At 44.9% G+C, this 13,758-nt stretch overlaps 1 protein-coding gene across 1 annotated transcript in view; it reads left to right on the top strand.

Moving 5' to 3' along the window:
• SFMBT2 (Scm like with four mbt domains 2) overlaps window positions 1-13,758 on the top strand; it is a gene marked incomplete at its 5' end in the record, with an annotated part of 107,840 nt that overhangs the window by 52,907 nt on the left and 41,175 nt on the right. The window contains 2 exons of the mRNA XM_082076069.1: window positions 11,498-11,599; window positions 12,263-12,410. Of these exons, the coding sequence (XP_081932195.1) occupies window positions 11,498-11,599; window positions 12,263-12,410 (250 nt within the window). The remainder of the gene's footprint in view (window positions 1-11,497; window positions 11,600-12,262; window positions 12,411-13,758) is intronic.

Below are 13,758 nucleotides of genomic sequence, written 5' to 3'. Positions count from 1 at the left end.
GATGCTCAGGGAGGTGTGTACTCTGTCTCTGGTGTCACCTCCTGCTTGGGGACCTGGTGGACCGAAGTGTCTGTCCCCCCTGCCATTCCTGGCTCATCCAGCATAGGGTCCCTCTGGGTTCTTTCCCTGCCCATAAGCAACATTGCACTGGGACACCCCAAAACCTCTATGCAACTAGAGGAAGACATCCACCACGTCCTGAGTATCCGCCATGCGGCCACAAACATCCACCATGCGGCTAAATATGAGCCAGCAGTGTGCCCAGGTGGCCAAGAAGGCAACCAGCATCCTGGCATGTGTCAGCACTGGTATGGCCAGCAGGACCAGCGCAGTGATCATCCCCCTGTCCTGGGCATGGATGAGGCCAAACCTCAAATTCTGGGGTCAATTTTGGGCCCCTCATGACAACAAAGCCCTTGAGGTGCTGGAGCAAGTTGAGAGAAGGGAATGGAGCTGGGGAAGGGGCTGGAGCACAAGTGTGATGGGAGCGGCTGAGGGACCTGGGGGGTTCAGCTGTAGAACAGGAGCTGAGGGGAGACCTTCTGATCTCTGAACTGCCTGAAAGGAGCTTGGAGCCAGGGGGGTCGGGCTCTGCTCCCCAGGAACAAGTGATAGGATGAGAGGAAATGGCCTCAAGTTGCACCAGGGAAGGTTCAGATTGGATATTAAGAAAAGTTTCTTCATGGAAGGGGTTGTCAGGCATTGGAACAGGCTGTGCAGGGCAGTGGTGGAGTCACCATCCCTGCAGGGGTTTAAAACACGTGTACACGATGTTCTTAAGACATGGTTTAGTACCAGTGTTGGGTTAATGGTTGGACTTGACAACCTTGAGGGTCTTTTCCAACCAAAATGATTCTATGCCCCAACCTGGCTGACATGCCACAAACCCCTGGTGCCACCTTCACCCTTTCTACAGGGACATGCTGGCATCTTCCCGTGAGGAATCCTGGCTCCTCACCCAGCTGAGATGCACTTGAATTAGCAACGTTAATTTAGAACACTTTGCTCATAGCCCAGGCAGCATCTCGTTTGCTTGCAGTGTGAAAGCTGTGCTGGGCTGGGAGAAATGGGAATATTTGTGCCTTGGCTTTTGGCACGGATGTGGGTTTGAGAAACCCCGTGTTGCGATGGGAGTGGCGTGCGGAGAGTTTTGATTCTCTGCTGTTTACTTCATATAACGCTTCAATCCGCCAACTCTATAAAAGTTTGCATTTGCAGTTTCAAGATCAAAAATACATTGTGTGGGGCAGGGATTAAATCACAATAGAGAATGCCTAATGTGTAAATTTTATTCCTATCTATATGGAAGAGTGAAGAATGTTTCTGATGAGGCTCGTAAAACATCTTTTTTTTTTAAAGTTTATAACTAACAGCTGTTTTGCTGCCTCTTCTCAGCACGCCATGCTTATACCCCCTATTTTAATTATTGCATGAGGGTCATAAATTTAAATTCAGCAAATCCCAGTTGCCATGCTGTGTGTATGGAGCTTGCAAAGATGTTCATCTTAGAAGACAATGTAAAACATTGGAATGCTTGAATGGCCCTAGAAGAGAGTTACTTTGAGGCCAAACATGACAAAAAGGAAGGATTAGGTCAATAGGGCTTCTTTATTTGTAATGTGAAAGTTGAGTGCAAGGAGAGCTGAGTTCAATGTCTGGTGTTATCTAAGCCCCAGGTTCTGGTGCTGGGAAGGCAGGAGGCTGAATAAATGGTGTGTGTGTAGGCATCACTTTATTCTGCCCATGTAGGTGGAATCAACCTCATCTTGTGCCTGTTATTTAAGGAGGAAAATGTAAGAGCTTGTCCATGCCTGTGAGCATGTCTTCCTCTAGTAACGACTTAAACATGACTTAAGGAGAGGCTTTAGGAGACTATGAGATACAAGATAAGCTGGTATTTGTGTGTGGGACCTTCAAGGAGAATGCCAAATCCCAGCAAAAAGAGTTGAATCCAAAGGTGTCTTTTTTTGTTTTTCAATTTTTTTTGCAAAACCAGCACAAAAGTAGTGTTGCTGTGTGGCACCTGGGGCTCCATGCTACTGTAACTGTCATTTGTTAGATGAGATATAAACGCAAGGTTTGACAGCTGGCAACTGTTAAAGATCTTCTGGAAAGCTGGAAGTGTTTACTCTGATGGACATGGTAAACTGCACACCGAGCAATTATGTTCTGCATTTTCCACGTTTCCCTGCAGAAATCCATTGGTGAGGAGAACATAAGTGTGTTCTTGCTCCACAGACATGAGCGGTCCCCAGGGTGAGCATGTGAACATTTGACTGGATTAAAATCAATGTTGTCCTTTGACAATGGATGTGGGCAGTGTCACTAATGTGCCATCAAACTGGACCCAGGTGGTGCTGCCAGGAAAGCAGATCCACATTAGTAGTGGGAGAAGTGGCTCCTTCGATGGGCCCATCAGCCCATCATTGCTGTTGATGGTGGAGCTCTTTGGTTTTGGTGTATTAGGGTTGGGTTCTGTCCGAGACTTCATAAGCCATGGATCCTGAATTACCAATGCTCAGAAGTGCGGCAGAGCTGAATTTGTACGTGGTGGTCTTCAGCAGCAGATCCAAAAATCCTTTGCCAAAGTGTAGCCCTCTTGGCGTCCAAGGAGAAGAGCACCAGACCCCATGAGCTCATTGCAAAAATCAGGGGGAAGGCTGCAAACAAGATCTTCATTTTTTTCCTGGTGCTATTTTACACTTGTCCATATGTTGAAAGTGTTTGTAAAATGCTTTGAGAAGGAACGTGATGTGCAACTGCCAGAAAATGCTGCTATTATATAGCTACTAAACATAGTGTTTTGCAAACCGCACACCCTGGAATAAGTTTTTTCTTCACAAAAGCTTTTTGCAACACACCCGCTATTTTGTCATCCTGTTCTTTTCAGAAAACATGTTGATCCTTGAAGAAAATTAAATACAGACAGGATTTTCAAGGGTGTTTGAATGGTTTAGTAGCACAAATCCTTCTGAAAGGCCACAGCCCACAGAGATATGTCCTTTGCTGTCTCTGCTCTGTTTTCAGGGTGCTGTAGGGATCCCCCATGCTTGTCTGGGTACTGGTCATAAATGGTGGCTTAGGCTTCAGAGGACACCTTACAAAATGCCCAGGGATTGCGTATGAATAAGGGTGGTCAAACTGTTACTGGGGCCTGATTTCAAGTTAAGTGAGACAACTTCAGCAGATGCTTCAGTGGTGGCATCGCTGGTGCTCTCTAAGAGAGAGCCTTCCCTCAGGAAGCCAGACTCCAAACTCAGCACCTTCTAGCCCTAATATTTATGAATCAATGCATTTTTTAGAGTTACAGCCCTGTAGCTTGGGTGGGTTGAATGCTGGAAACAGATAATGGGATTTAGTTTCCTAGAGAGAGGCAGATAGTGTCCTGGGGATCTTCTTTGACTATGCTCCCCCTGGTCTCCTGTGCCATATCTCTGGATCCCTTTCAGATGTCGTGGATCCCCAGGTGTCTTTCACCTCTGTTTGGGCAACTATATCCTACCTAGGATTTAGGGCAGTCATCATCTTTCTGTAGATGTTGCATATGGGCACCCTATTCCCAGGTCCCTCTGATTGTTATAAAGTGGGTCCTGACGAGTACCTTGGGTGGAGCTGTCACCAACCACATCGCTAACCCAAAATTTGTTAAACGGCTTGAAGAGCACAGATGCTTAGGAGGGAGAGGTGTTATCTAAGACAGGTGGCAACTCCTGATTTATAGCCTTTGGTCCCATTCCTCTTGTCTGCACCTTCTGGTCCTCTTTTCCTAATGTTGTGGTTGTTTTTTTCCAGCTTGAAATTGTTCTCTCTCTGGCAAAAAAACACCAAAACCAAAACACCTGCTGTTCAACACTATGCCCAGCCCAGTGTTCCCCTATTTCTAACTGGAGCTCTTGGATGTTTCCTGTGATCAGTAATTGTATTAATTAATGCTTAGACTAATGGCATGGAAGGAATCAGTTGGGACAGATGTCTCTTAAGGAGAGTGATGGAGGACCACCCATCACCGTGGTGAGAGCTGCCCCCTGAAATTCAGGGCTTAGTTTAAGGTTCGCCTTCAAAAGTTTGAGGAGAAATATTAAACAGGACTCCCTGGCCCCCTCTCAAATGTGATTTTTCTGTTAGATGAATTGTGAATTTTCATTATAAGAGTAAGATGAACTATTTCTCCAAGACTGTGATTTTTATTTATTTATTTTTTTTTTAAAGAGGACAACTTCTCCCTAAAGTTTAATAAACCCTTCAAGTGATTTAGGGTGTTTTCTTCCATTATTTGGTATTCTGGAGGAGTTTAAGTGTGAGACAAAGAAACCCAAGGGCTACTTTCTGCTCAGACAGTCCTGAACTGGCTGGATAAATAAACTGGAAGTCAAACAGAGTTTTTCTGTCTTCAGCCCCCTCAGTAGATGGGCATGTGCTGATACAGTAGCTTAAAACGGACGTGCTTGTGGTTTCACTTGGAAGCCAAATCCCAACACAAGCAATCTCCAGCCCCTGCAGGTACTTATGGCTTGGCTGGTCCTCGTTGCACACACTGTGATTTAATAACCTGTGAGTCACCCTGTTTGCAGGCTGCCACGTTATTTATACTCCATCTATTCTTGCGCACCCATAGCACTCAGCAGCCCTTCTCCCTGACTGCTATTTGCCTGACTGGGAAATGTGCACAATGTCAGAATCCTTCTGTTGTTCAGCTGCCTTTTGACTCACTCCTTTCCCAAGCTCATTAAGCCATTTATCTTTTTAATACCTAATAACCATTGTTAGGAGTATAGTTCAAAGGTCCTTATAAATGTAGTTGCCTTTATGGCTCTTGGGAACAAGGATGTCTCCGATATCAAAGGTGCCACTTGGGTGAGATGGAGTTTGGTGGTCCCTCTGTGGACCAGGGAGAAATTTTCACCTCTCTACAGATCCCTCTTGACTATGGGCTTGGTAAGGAAGAGGGTGGGGAGAGCATTCTGAGGAGGAGAATGAAGCCAAGCCGCATCTGAGATGCTTCAAGGGTCTGTTTGGCAGCACTGTTTGAAAGTCAGGGTTGGAAGAGAAAAAGCCAAAGACAGTTCAAAGCAAATGGGCTGAGTGACAACTGAGACCCTCAGCCTTCCTTCTCCCTCTGGTTGTAGAATCATAGAATAGTTTGGGTTGGAAGGGACCTTCACAGCTCATCCAGTGCCATCCCTGCCATGAGCAGGGACATCTTCACCAGCTCAGGTTGCTCAGAGCCCCGTCTAGCATGGCCTGGGATGTCTCCAGGGATGGTTCATCCACCACCTCTCTGGGCAACCTGGGCCAGGCTCTCACCACCCTCAGTGTAAAAACACTGCACGTTCAGCACGTGTGGTTTTCTTTCTCTGTTAAGTCCCAAGGGTCTCTCAAGATGGTGAGTGGTTTGCAAAAGGACCTGATCCAGTTTATGTACTGCATCCAGGCTCAGTATGGGTGAGTTTGTGGATGATGACCTGAGCTCTTGCCTCCCTTATCCTTGGGCATGGCCGTGTTTTCCACAGACAAGGGCTCATCTGCACATACAGCAAGAGTCTGCCCCAATGCAGGGACCGTCCACCTAAAGATGAATTATTATTCTCAGATAAAGCCAATACCAACTGTGGTCCATAGCTGTTTTGCAGGGTGGTTGCAGCCCAGAGTGCGCACTGAATTTATTCTGATCCTCTCTCCTCTAACAATTTCCCATGGATTTTTCAGTAGCGATTACTGCCATGACGTTACAAAGGGCAGAGTTGGTCCAAAGAAGTGCCCGTGAGGACTCAGTCCCGCTTTGCAGCTGAGATACTTATTTAGGGGTGTGAAAAGAGACACTGATGACACCTTTTGAGCACTCAAGCTGGCGTTCCCACCTGTGTTTTCCACTTGACTTCACCACCTGTGAACTGGGACCCATGCAACAAGGATTCCTTAGCAAATGCTTGGGGAGTGCTGTGGTAGTGCTGAATGCTGTAAGACGTTAAAAACCCCAGGAAACTAATGCAAAAAAATCCCTGATTGGTTGCGTATCTGTCTCTTTTACCTCTTCTGCCCATTTTTCCGCTGCCCGAGCAAATCAAAGCAGGCGCTGCGTAGGAGGGGATCTTTGCCCTAATGCCATCTGCAGCAGGCCAAGCCATACGGAGAAGGTGTATTTGGATTTAGACCGGCTACTCTGCTATGTTGCCGTTTCTATGGTAACTCTTTTTTATTCAACAAGAGAAGCTTAAAAATCTGTAGGGCTAAATTTGATCCTAGGCAGATGCATCTGCAGTTTTTAAGGGGCTCTTTAGTAGGTGCAGTTTGTAGCTGGCTCTCCTGCTCATTACTTCAGGGTCACGGTATCTCTAAAGCTTCATTCCCGGCACCCATTCCTCTTCATCCCACGCCACATCTCTACATTTTGGTCTTCCCATGACTGCGTTTGTCAAATCGAGGGACAGTTTGCTCGAGTTGTGTCTTACCAGGGCATTTTTGTCTCCCCGCGGTGAGTGTGTCTTCAGGGAAAATTGCTCCATGTTTAGCAAAGGGAGCTGATGAATCGCAAACAAGACAGATTCATCTGAAAATAATGCAGAAGATTGCATTTGGGAAGGTTTCTTTCTTTATTTATTTTTTCTCAATTAAAAAACAAATGCCAGATTCCTGTAGAGGCAGTTTAACCACTGTTATTAGTGTGTTTGTGACTGGTTACCACACATGAGCTTTGTGATTAAAATTAGGCTATTAGAAGCAGCTAGTTTCTTGGAGAATTAGCGAAAACACTGGGGGAAGCAATTTCTTTGAAAACAAAAACTGAATCAAATAATATGTTTCCAATCATACCAGATGGGGCCCACTTCTTCTGTGCCTTTCAGTAGGGTAAACCAGGAGAGATGTGACTAAAAGCAACAGCATTTCACACTGTTACAGTTGGTGAGGATTAAAGGAGGCTCAGGTCAGTAATTTATTAAGCACTCAGTGTTTCTTATCAGCTTCTCATCTTTGCAGCTTTTCAGCATTCAGACTTAGTTCTGAATTTTTGCAGAAAGTTGCATTCTTACAGTTGGTGTGAATCTGACTATCCTGGACCAAAAGAGCGCTGAATTTTGGGGCATTTGAAAATCAGAGTTCAAATTAGAGCCTTTTCCTCTTATCTGTACACTGTGTAAACTGCTGGGTTTAAAATGAGGTGACTCCAGTGTTGTATGTTGAGCAGAATGGGCTAAAAATGAGCATTTCATAATCTGAAGGCAGTGTCCTTCCTTGGGTTTGTGGATGTGGCTTGAGCAACCAGCCCATAATGTGGCTTCCCTCAATGTCGACAGCAAAAGCAGCTTAGCCAAGTCCTCCTGCTCTATCTGCATTACCCAGTGCACTGAAAAATTACCTGACCTTCACCCTTTGGTGGTGAGAATGCTGCTATAACATGACAGATTTGAGTTTATTTGCTCTTAAATTGCTTTTGTTGAACAGAAATACTCATAAGCCATATTTAGCAAGGTGTTTCGATACCAAAAGGGCAAATGACTATGATGATTTTTAAGTGTATCTTTTTGTGTTCAAGACCTAAAGCAAATGCTTGGTGACTTTATTATTAGGACTTCAGCATGTCACCCACACAGGTACCTCCCTGAAGTCTCTCTGCACCCTTAATAGTCTGAGTACTTTTGTAAATCTAATTGTGGATCTCATTTGGAATGACATTTAGGCTCCCAAGTCACCTGACATTTTTGAAACCTGTACTGCTTGTGGTTCGTTACCTATAAAGGATAAAACTATGCAGCTATCTCAGTACCTACAGAAAAGGATTGGGAATTAGGAGCCTGGTTCTCCTCCCAGCAGCATTGCTGACTTGTTTTTTGACCTTCAGACATGCCAGCTTTCAGCTCTGCAGGTGATGCTGGTTCCAGTGAGCTGTTGCAAAGCCCATCAGGATTATTGCAGAAAGGTCGCAGAAACACATGGTGTCTGAAGATAGAGATAATGATGCAGATGCGTATCGAAGCGGGGCTGTTTTTCAGGTGGCCCGAAGGGTCTCAGCTTGTGCTTGCTGGCAAATTTGCAAATGCAAACTGCTCTAAAATGATGAGTGTGGGGCTGGGTTTAATTGCTTCTTGGAGTTTGTAGTGAGAGCTGTGACAGGTCTGGCTTTTGCCAGTGGGTTTGGGCTGTACGTGACAGACATTCAGAGCGGGGTTATGCAATTTTCCATTTATTACCTGTGAGTGCCATCACAGGCTGTAATCCATCATCTTAGAGATTGTGACCCTTTGAATGAGCGACTGCGGTGCTTGTACCTCGTTAATTCGTTGTACTTTCCTTGGTACGGTTTTTCTCTCTGCTCCGAGGGATTCTTCTGCATCCTTGTTGACTGTTGATCCAGCTCACTGGATTGTTCTCCAGCAGTCAGAGGGTATTTTCCATCATCTGCTCAGGGCTCCTGAACCACAGGACAGACAATCGGCTTGTAGAAATGAGGAGGAAATTATTTACACTGAGCATGATGAAACACTGGCCCAGGTTGGCCAGAGAGGTGGTGGATGAACCATCCCTGGAGACATCCCAGGCCAGGCTGGACGGGGCTCTGAGCAACCTGAGCTGGTGAAGATGTCCCTGCTCATGGCAGGGATGGCACTGGATGAGCTGTGGAGGTCCCTTCCAACCCAAACTCTTCTGTGATTCGATGACAAATCCACGTGGTGAGTGGGGCTGCTCCTGGGAAGCACTGATCTGCCAGTAGAAGTGAAGTTTCACCAAGCACGAGGCTGTAAAATGCTCCAGGTGGTCAAAAATATTTTGCTTATTCATCTCCATTTCAAAGAAAACTGAAACTCATTTGGAGAAGTTGCTAGAAAATAATGGCTGATGATGTTCTTGTAGGTGTCTTTGAATGCTGTGGATAGTGGTGAAGGGTGGGATTCTGCCACCCGTAATTGTTTCAGGCATTTCTTTTTGTTAACTGCAGAGCCTGGCGATGACGAGGGGAACGTCTCACCCCTTCAGTCCTATTCTTGTAGCTGCTTTTATTAAACAGGCATCTTTCCTGTCAACATGAATAAAGGGAGGAGAGAGCAGTTCATTATCCAGTGTATCACTTTGAGTCTAATACTAATTAAAAGCTTTGCCTTCACTTGTGTGTAACCTATTCTTAGAAATTATGTAAATTAATGGGAGTTTTGAAGAGGAGCATATGCCTAATCCTGAGTAATTCCCTGCTGGCTGAGGCAGCTCCAGCACTGGAACGGGAGAACAGCATCGGGATTTTTTTTGTCCTTTTGTGGCTGCAAAATTCTAAGGCTGCTTTGGTAAATTTTGCTGCCTCTCTTTAGCAAATACATGAGAGAGATCAAATATCCAGACTCTGACCATTTGCCAGAGGTACAATACAAAGGCTTTTTCTCCATGAAAGCTTTCCCATCTCAAAAATGACATTTAACACAGACAAGCTTTTTACTTCTGCAGCCCTTCTCCGAACAAATGTACATTCCTGCTTCAAAGAGGATTTTGACCCTCAGAAAGGAGAAATACCCGAGATCCCGTAACTCCCCTTGCGAGTTCGCTCTTGCTATTAATTTAATGAGGAAGATATTTACATGCTATGCTGAATGAGAAAGGATATTTGATCCTAAAGTACATAGCATGTGGAGAAAACGGGATATGCTTTTGAAGTGAAATAACTTTAAATGTTGTTAGCTTCCCCCCCCCGATTATTTTTTTCGTTTGAAAAAGGCCAAAACAAGCAGAACCAAAGAAACGGATTCAAATAAAAATGAGACGCAATACGGTTTGGTCTCGATATATTTTGGTCTCAATCAACAAATCACTTAAAGTTGATGAAACTACTTGCGTGTTTAAAGATAAACATGATTAAGTGATTTGGTGCATCTTGGCTTATTATGTATCGAAGCTGGATATGAGCGTGAATTGAATCCCAGAACTTTTGATGGGAAGATGCTGCAGTCTAAGCTTGCTTCCAGATGTATATTTTGCAAAGTTGCCTTTTCTTTACAACCTCACCCCAAGATTTAAGAGACGCTGGATGTGGATCCTCATGCAGGACACCCAGACTCCTGAATATCTGCTCTTTCCTCAAGGTTTCTGGGCCTTCGTTGCTGAATCTTCCTGAGTTTTCCCATCAGTGCTGTGTTAGTTCTGCTGTGTGACTAAATTCATAATGATTTTTTTTGGCTGCTTTTTGGTTCTCACTTAAAAGGCTCTGTCACACTGCAGGTTGGTAAGATGAAAACAATTCATTTAGCCACGGTTGGGGCTTGTAAAAATCCTTATCTCTAATGACAGCAGGAATGTGAGGTCCCAAAATAGAAGTCGTTAAGTCTACGAGGGAAGGCACTTCTTGGGAAAAGAAAGCCTAATGACACAGAACTTCAGATCAATAGAAAATCATTTTAGAACAAGAATACAACATGTAGCAATGAATGTAGATGGGAATGACATTGCTAACGGTTTATGAGATAGCAAGGTTTCTGCCTGTAGTTTGGAATCGTCTGTATGTGCGTGTTAAATATAACGTTATTTCTTTTTAGGCTTTTATTGGCTAATGCACAGGTGATCCAGAAACACTGTAGGACATTTTAGTTGAATGAACACAAAATATGATCATTACTCTGGAATTAAGACTCCAGCTTATACGCCTATTAGACAGGGATCATGAGGGATGGAATATTTTGATAGATGTTAAACACTAAACTAATGGCCTGTCAGGGAGCTGAATCTAAGTTTCTTCTGAGTCTTGGGACTTCATCCTGCTGCCATCCCCAGCACTTGTGTGTGCAGCCAGCTTTGATCCCAGGTGAAAGTGTTGTGGTGGGCATGTACTTGAACAGAGTTGCGTGTTTTCCCACCAACATGTTCTCTTATTGCCCACATGGGTCTGAGTTCATCGTTGCCTTAGTCCACCTTTAGTCTCCTGTCTGGAGAAAAGACTTCATCTTGCAGCACATGGAAAACAGCCCAGGCCCTTGTTTTGGTGCCCAGAAGAGGCTGGACATCCATCAGGATAAATCAGGGCCATCCTCAGGTGTTTTCACCCATGCTGTGCATTACCCTGGGGGACCTCAGGTTGAGTCCTGGCACCTCTGGACCTCTGTTTGCTCTCAGATGGTGGTGGTTGTCAGAGGTGAAGAGGCTCTGGCCAGGGGAGATTTTCCAGGAGCTGTGTCTCAGACAGGTCCTCATTTCGGTGAACAAGATCTCCTTGCTGACTAAGTTCAAATTAGATGCTACTGATGAGGTGGATGCATGTTGTGTTTTAGGTATGATGGGCTTGGTCCTGCAGATCTGTCCTGTAGGAGCGAGGTTGTCCCCTCTCTTTCTGTGAGTGGGTTGACATGAAAAGAACATAGGATCAGGAGTACCCAGCTGGAGCTGAAAGTCAATCTGGTAATCAGCTAAGTGGCAAAGTTTCAATCAGCGAAGTGACACATTTCAAATAGATTTTGAAATTTATCAACCCCTCCTTGGTGGATGGTGCTGACACACTGTGTGTTCCTCTTGCCCATCGCTTTGACAGGACCATGCTGACTTGCGGAACCACTTCTTCACTGTGGGGATGAAGCTGGAGGCGGTGAATGTGAGGGAGCCATTTCATATCTGTCCTGCATCAGTGACCAAGGTGAGTTCCCAGAAAGGCCGGATGAAAAGAGCCTGATTAGGAACCTCTTACTGATCTTCACCACATTTAGGCAAACTCAAGAGTGGTTCATCATTGTCTGGAGAACACAGTGAGAAATATGTTTAAAATCCTTGGTTGTTCCTAATTAATGAATTGTTTCTTTCCCACAAGCCTCACCATCTGATGATGTGCACTTAGATCAAATGGGGATGAGCATGTCCTTCTACCACTTCTTTGCAAAAATAAAGTTACCCCTATTTTATCTCTGCGTCCCCTTCATGTGTCTGTATTTTCCCTGCACATCTAGGAAACCTTCTGAAATGCAACAGCTGGATGGAGGTGGTAACTGGGTATTTAATCCACACTCTCAAAGGCAAGAGGGGAGGGCTGTGGGGACTCCAGGATCACCTGCAGTCCCTGAGCAGCTATGGGTACCCTGAGTGACCCTGAACCCCTGCACTCTCCCTTGCCTCAGTTTACCCATCTCTAAAACTCAGGCTTTGGTGTCTTTGCTAGAAGCACTTTGATGAAAAGTGTTAGGCAAGAGCGGGTTATTTTCAGGAGTAGTTTGATTCCAGAGCCTGTCTGTTTCAGCTTTTCACGTTGCCTAATATTACTGCAAAGTTAACTTCTGGTTTTGTTTTCTTCTTTTTCACCCCTTAGGTTTTTAACAATCATTATTTACAAGTGACCATTGATGACTTGAGACCTGAACCCAGCAAAATCTCAATGCTTTGCCATGCGGATTCCTTAGGGATCTTGCCAATACAGTGGTGCCTTAAAAACGGAGTCAATCTCACACCTCCCAAGGGTTCGTATTCCTTCATGGTGGTTTGCAGGCTTCCTCTGAAGGAGGTTTTTGTGTTATTATTGCCTTTAAAACTGTGATGCTGTTCACTGCAGAGCTTCACCCTAAGTTTCTTGGGCCAGAATAGCTCTTGAGTCCCTGGGGCTGTTGTGGCTCATACCACCCCATGAATCATAAAATCATAGGATAGTTTGGGTTGGAAGGGACCTTTAAAGGTCCACCTAGTCCAACCCCTGCCATGAGCAGGGACATCTTCACCAGCTCAGGTTCCTCAGAGCCCCGTCCAGCCTGGCCTGAGATGTCTCCAGGGATGGGGCATCCACCACCTCTGTGGCCAACCTGGGCCAGGCTCTCACCACCCTCAGTGTAAAAAATTTCTTCCTCATGTCTGGCCTGAATCTCCTGTTTTTAAGTTTAAAACCATTATCCCTTGTCCTATCACAACAGGCCCTGCTAAGAGTCTGTCCCTGAGAACATCTCTGCAAACGCATCTTGCTGGCGAATTGATGTCCATGTGCTTTGTAGTCTGAAGGAGGCTGCAGCAAAACCTGGTGAATTCCTGTAAAATGCATCTTAGTGATGCTTCATGTGTGTAGAGAGCAAAAGGAACATTAAATGTCTTTATCATACTAGAGGGAAACCAGGCAGTTCCACTACAGCATCCACACTGGTAAAACACTGAGCCAAAGGAAAGCTCCTGAATCTAAATGTCTTCTGTATTGAAACCACCTTGTACCCTGCCAGCTAAACTCAGAGCTGCCCTGCTGCTTGGGAGAAAAATAAATACCCCCTCCCCCCCAAAAAAAATCCACTAAGTTTTGTGCATGCGGATTTGTCTTAATTTTGGAAGAAGTATGCTGCTGCCATGCCTGGGGAAGACAGGGTTATTCCCTAACACATTCAGAGTCCTCTTATGTATATCCAAAGTGTCTTTTCAACATATGTAATTGGGAATTCCCACCAAAGTCCTGGAGTCTTGTGCATGCAGCTGCTTTAGCCCCTTCCTGCTTAAATCCAGGTGTAATGATAATGTCTCTATGAGTGCTCAATGATATTGGCCAGAAAAGTGGATAAAAATGAAAGTACATGGAATTATTTTTTTTGGCCACATGGTGGGATTTGTTTGTTTGTTTGTTTGGCATGGTTTTTTTATGTGTGGGGTTTTTTTTGTTTGTGTTTTTTTCATTGTTTGTTGTTTTTTTTTTTTCCCCACCCCAACTTCACATGCAGCATCCCTCAGGCCAGCTAATTAACTAAAGATCATAGGCCAGACATTTCTCTTTACAGGGTCGTGGCCTAATAATTTCCAATCTGTGCTGGTACAAAGTCTGTCTGAGATGGTGTTTTACAG

Source organism: Streptopelia decaocto (genome assembly GCF_964273445.1).
Source record: "Streptopelia decaocto genome assembly, chromosome: 1".
NCBI classification, from domain to species: domain Eukaryota; kingdom Metazoa; phylum Chordata; class Aves; order Columbiformes; family Columbidae; genus Streptopelia; species Streptopelia decaocto.
This window is presented reverse-complemented; position numbering and strand designations above follow the sequence as displayed.